Raw genomic sequence first — 5929 nt, 5'->3', positions numbered from 1 at the left:
GGTCCTGATCTCTCAAAGATTCCTTAAATGCAATGGGTCTCTTATTAACCAAACTTCTAACTTGACATATCAAAAATTCAAAATCTCTCAATTCAAGAATATTAGTCCCGATGCTCTTATTTATCATTTGTTTTGTCATTTTTACTGAAGTTTCAACAAGAGAGCCAAGGGAACTACACCCTTTAAAGTAACTCTCAAACTTAATCTTATTAATGCCATTCTCCTTGAAATACTCATCCGTTTGCGGATCGTTAAGAAAATCAGTTATTTTATTTCCAGCTGCTACAATTTGAGTCCCCAAATCACTAATAACTAACTGGGGTAATCCAAACTCAAATACATGTATCATAAATGCCCTTAAAAATTCTGATACGGAAATATCATAACATACCTGCAAATTAATGGCTCTAGTGTACATACAAGAAAAACACAATATCCAAACCTTCCTACGACCATCTGACAGTTTGCAATTAAAAGAACCGCAATAATCCAAATATAGATAACCAAAAGGAGTATCAGAGGGTTCCAATCTAAATAATCTGTATGGAGACTGGTTCAGTCGTATAGGTCTTTGATTGTATCTTTTACAAGTAATGCAAGAGCTTACTGACTTCTTTACAACAGAAAATATGTGTGGTATGTAATAATTTTATCTCAATAAATTCAGTACCCCATAATATCCTACATGTCCTAGCTTTATGTGGGCATCCCTAACAATCAATGAAGTTAATAAACTATCTTTAGGTAGTAACACTGGGAAGAACACCATGTGAGAATTAGGTCTATCAAATTTCCCATGTACTCTCAAAACATTATTCCTGTCAGGGTAGATATTCAGCTGAGAAACTAGGTCAGGGATATCCTTTTTAGGACACTGCTTCCTTTGAAAAAACTCTACAACTTCTGGAAACTTAAGCTTTTGCTCTTTGCTTATAATTTGTTGCAATGCCAGTTCATAATAATTAAAATCGGGGGGCTTTATTTCCAAAGATGAAATAACTGAACTATTTCTAGGAAGGGCAGTTTTCCACTTATTCACTACCATTAAAACTTTAGCATGTACTTTTACTAGTTTAGTCAAGTTAGAAAATCTATCCACTGGAACCAAATGATCTGTTACTAGGTTTTCTGCTGCTTGGTTAACAGAAACGCCAAATTCTTGAACCGGCCCGCTAGGTAATCTGAACCTTAATACCTCTTCCTGAACCTTTGTTTCTTCAAACTGCTCATAATTTGGACCACAACAATAGTTAGTACGGGACAAGACCTTCTTGGAAACCGGACGAGTAATACAATCTGCAGGATTGTTGATACCTGCAATATAGTTAAACAATATTGGAATCTGCTCACATATCCTCTGTATTCGTTCGAGCCTATTATTAACAAATACAGTTCTTTTATTTACTTTATCCAATTTGACAGCACTAGAATGCAGCCAATGAAGAACGACAAGGCTATCTGAAAACAGTTGCAAATCGGTAATATTGATCTTAGATAAACAAAACTGCCCAGTAAGTTCATCATAAACAGACTTTAGCACTTCACAACCCAAAACCAGTCCTTGAAGCTCTAGAGAGGGCACAGACTTCGCTTTCAGTGATGAATTAACAAACTTATTCTTAGCTATAAGAAAACTCCTCTTGCATGACTCAACCTCTCTAATATAAATAACAATTCCATATATCTCAGTACTTGCATCAACATAACATTCTAATATGTACTCAGAATCCCTTTCACCAACAAAACGATCAAATTTAATGGGTGGTGACGAATTTGCCTGATTTACAATACATTTCCATTCCTTAAGTTGTTCTCCAACAAGGATTTCATCCCAGTCCAATTTATTAGTTTGCAAATTGTGCAAAAAAATCCTGGCTCTGTTCAAAATTGGGCCATTGAAATTAAAGATGTCGAAATTGGAAGCAATAGTTTTTAACACACACCTTTTCGTATTAGCATTAGGATCTAACCTTACAGGCAATGTATAAATCTGATCAGAATCCCTTGACCATTGAAGACCCAACAGCTTTACCTCATGAGGAGTTTGACCGGATCCTTCCCTGTCAATAACTTCTTGTAATGAGGGATCATTTGTAACAAACTGTTGCAAGGGAAATTTATATTTCTCAAAAATGGAAGGCAAAACTTTGTAAACTTCATTCAACTTTTCCCCTGAACTACAAGTATATGCTCCATTGTCCATATACAACAACTGATACAAAAGCCTCTTAACATCAGTCAAATTAGGATCACAATCATCATCAACTAATATATAATATAATGACAACATCAGTATTGTTGGACTACAACGTAGTCCAAAACTTAATCTTATATTCTTATATGCTACCAATGTAAAGTCATATTTAGACACATTTCTATACCAAAAAAATAGCAACTTGCTTTGATCTTCCTCAGTTAAGGCAACCTGATTAAAGGCCTTTTTGATGTCATAACAGAGCAACTTAGAGCCAAACCTTAAATTCATAAATGCAGTACTCAACTTCTGATTCAAATTAGGACCAGGGTGCATGGCTTGATTGTGAGTAACTGTCAGAGGTCTACCGTCTACACTTTCACCTAAGTTTGACATGAACACAACTCGACACTTTGTGGTTTCCTTATCAGGTCTAAAGATTAGCATGTGAGCTAGGAAGCTAGCCTCAGGATGCTTTTCAAGGAATTTTTCCACATTTAGAATTCTTTCAATTATGCCCATTTCTATTTGTTCTTGAATAACATCATCAACCATACTTAGGTGTTCAGAGTTTCTTTTAACTTCTTAAAATTAGAAGCTAGTATTCCCTTACTCATATTGATGTTTTGCCCCAACAAATGAGATGTCCTCTGGTTCCACATTAATGGCATGGTTAGGCGACCCTCATCATTTATTCTAATATTAGACAAGGTATTCTTAACCAATTCGTTATTTAACTCTGAATCTTCCTCATAAGATATATTTTCATAATTGAGAACTTCCTTCACCTTTTCATCTAGAGCTCGATCGGCTATTGCATTCAAGACCTTATTGGACTGTTTATTAACCTTTATAATAAAATTAGAATCCTTGTTATTTACATTATCTTGCCATTCATCTAATATGCATTCCCTAGGCTGAACACATAAAAAACTGGCAAGTCTAAATTGAACCTCATTCTTCAAAGTAGGAATTTCATCAACAACTTTAAATGCCTTACTGGCTTCTCCCATAAACAATATTCCTACAGGAGAATCTAAGTTAACTAAAGGATTGATGTCACCAAACAATTTAGCTGTGGTCAACAAACAATGAGCTGAACTGGTTCCCAACACAAATTTCACATTAGATATCCTATCACTGTTCAAAAGTTGATTATCTGCAATGACATATACTTTCTTTTTAAATGCTTGAGCAAGTTTTGATAAGTTGGGGACTAAAATGTCAATTCAAATATTAGGTACGCAAATAGCCTGAACTTTATAAGTCTTATCGCCAATATCTAAATCAACAGCCACTAATTTTGTTTTATACTTTCTAGAAGCATTAAATCCATTTACTCCCACGCTGATACCATCACAAATAACCTCACAGTCAAGTTCTGTGGCAAGTTCAGATGTAATAAAATTCCCTTGACAACCGCTGTCCAGTAAGGCTCTAAAGGTTTCAGTTTTTGATTTGCATTTAAATGTAGGTAAAGCCATATCACCCATACAACAAGTCACTGATCCTGCAATCAAAGCACTGCCATTCTTAATCTGCACAGTACCATCCTTATCAACTTTTGATTTGACACCTGTTTTCGATTCTACTCTGCTGACCTTTTTTACATTTGGCTCTTTCGTACACAAATAAGAAAAATGCCATTCATTACATTTGAAGCATCTCTTATGAAATCTGAAAAAAAACAATTATTTGCCAAGTGTCCCTGTCCACAACACTTTAAACATCTACCCAGTTCTACAATACGTTCCAATTTCTTCTCAGGAGTCCTGTAAACTTCACATTCCGAAACCTTGTGCAAGGGATAATCACTATTACAACATAATAAACAACCCCTTTGAATATTCCTCTTATCAACAGAGATTGCTAGATTAGTAGAGCTCACCTTCTCACATTTTTCCTTAACAATAGTCTTTGAATGAGCTTTGGAATCCTGCAGATACCTATCTGAAGCTTCAAAGAAGTGCTCCTGTATGTCTTCTAACCTAGGTCTGACATTATTAGTGATACTAATCAAATGCTGTTTAAAAGTCTCATTTAAGCCTTCCCACACAAAATACTGAGCAAAGTCATCACCATTCATCTTTAACAACTTCACATTTTCTATTAATGATCTTACCCTTCCAATATATGAAAAAGGATCATCTGATGACTTCAGTTTAAGCTCGGAAAACATCCTTACAGTATTATATTTCTGTAAATCAGTGGAAGCAAATGCACAACTTAGTAAATTCTTTGCATCCTCATATGACTGACTACTCAGTTCAAGAGAATTAATTAAATATTCTGCTCACCCATGCACTTGTTGTTTTAACAGCAAAAACTTATCTCTATTGGAAAATTGTTGTTGCTCTGAAACAGATTCAAACTCCTGGAAAAACCTATTGATATTTTCATCAGGGCTACTGTTAAAAGTGGGCAAGGGAATAACAGGATTCTTCAACAGACTTCTAGAACTGTTATCACTTACAACATTTGGTTTATCCTCCAGAATAGCTAACATTTCAGTAACTTTATCAACATATTGCTCACAAATACTAAGTTCTACTGAAAAAGCTTCCTCATTCATACTTTCAGACCACTTCGCATCTGTAATTTTGTGATCATAATCCTTTACTTCGGCTAAAATACCTTTTAATTTTTCTCTTTTTGCAATTCTTTGCACCCTAGACAGACTATTAAAACTGTCCTTACTACCATATTGTTTTGTAATGCTACCACGTAGGTATTTTCGTGCATTAACTAAAACATCCAATGAACTCATTTTCTTTGTTTTAATTCAAGAATCACAGAACAAAAATAAACGAGAAAAGGATAAAGCAATAAACTTAACTTTCGTTAAGTTTCTTGAGTCCTTTAGTATTTAACCCTGGATAGGTACGGTCCTCGGACACCCCTTTAAGGGTATACTCGGACGCGAACGACCCCGACGCCAAAAAAAATTCTTGAAAAATCAGTTTTTGCAGTAACCTCCTTTTTTCTTTTGCCAAAAAAAACTTCAATGAATGCTTAAAACAACTGTAAAGATAAATACTACTCATCTGCAGAAAAACTATTTATTATAAATATTTTAAAAAATTAAGTAGAAAAAAAAGACCTGACATAAAAATTCATAAAAAAAAAGTTTATACATATATACACAAATCCTTTTAGGAATTGATTCTTGAATGTTTAGGACACATCTTGATGTATTTTGGATGAAGTCAGACCCATGGAGGTGAAGATCTGAAATGAGAAAAAAAGGGTAACTTTTTTTGGCCAAAAAAAATTGTCCAAATTTCATGAATTTTTTTGGGTACCCAAATGAAATAGGAAGTGGCTAATTTTTTTAGGGAATAAACATATGTTATCCTAAAATAGAAATATGTAAAAAAATCTTCATTATTTTGTAAATTACATTTGTATCAGGGGCCATATCTAAAGGTAATTTTTTGAGTACTTGGAAATTTCGTAAAAAAATACATATATTTAATATATAATATGATATTTATGCAGGTAAAAATATACCAAAATATCACAAATTCTATAGGGAACAAGAATATATATAGATAGGGCAACTTACGCTTCGGATATGTCCACAAAATGGCCGCCAACCACACTGATTCAGACTCCCTAATCTGCCACTTGAAATGTAGGAAGGGTATGTCAATTTCAAGGTGTTATTTACTAATCTAATTATTATTGGATATGCATAAAAATTGTATGGTGGGTTGCTGGATAATTGTCGATTAT

General features: G+C 34.1%; 1 protein-coding gene across 1 annotated transcript; it reads right to left on the bottom strand.

The window, feature by feature from the left end:
- Positions 1-649: 649 nt before the first annotated feature.
- LOC137646260 (uncharacterized) lies at positions 650-2749 on the bottom strand. Its single transcript, XM_068379379.1, has one exon. It carries the CDS (start codon positions 2747-2749, stop codon positions 650-652), a length of 2100 nt encoding a protein of 699 aa, XP_068235480.1.
- Between the last annotated feature and the right edge of the window lie 3180 nt (positions 2750-5929).

Source organism: Palaemon carinicauda, chromosome 9 (genome assembly GCF_036898095.1).
Source record: "Palaemon carinicauda isolate YSFRI2023 chromosome 9, ASM3689809v2, whole genome shotgun sequence".
NCBI classification, from domain to species: domain Eukaryota; kingdom Metazoa; phylum Arthropoda; class Malacostraca; order Decapoda; family Palaemonidae; genus Palaemon; species Palaemon carinicauda.
Note: the sequence above shows the minus strand (reverse complement) of the source record. Positions and strands in the feature narration are given on the sequence as shown.

What these genes read in the sequence shown, in the direction of transcription:
- LOC137646260 (XM_068379379.1), bottom strand. Translation starts at nt 2,749, where the DNA reads ATGGTTGATGATGTTATTCAAGAACAAATAGAAATGGGCATAATTGAA.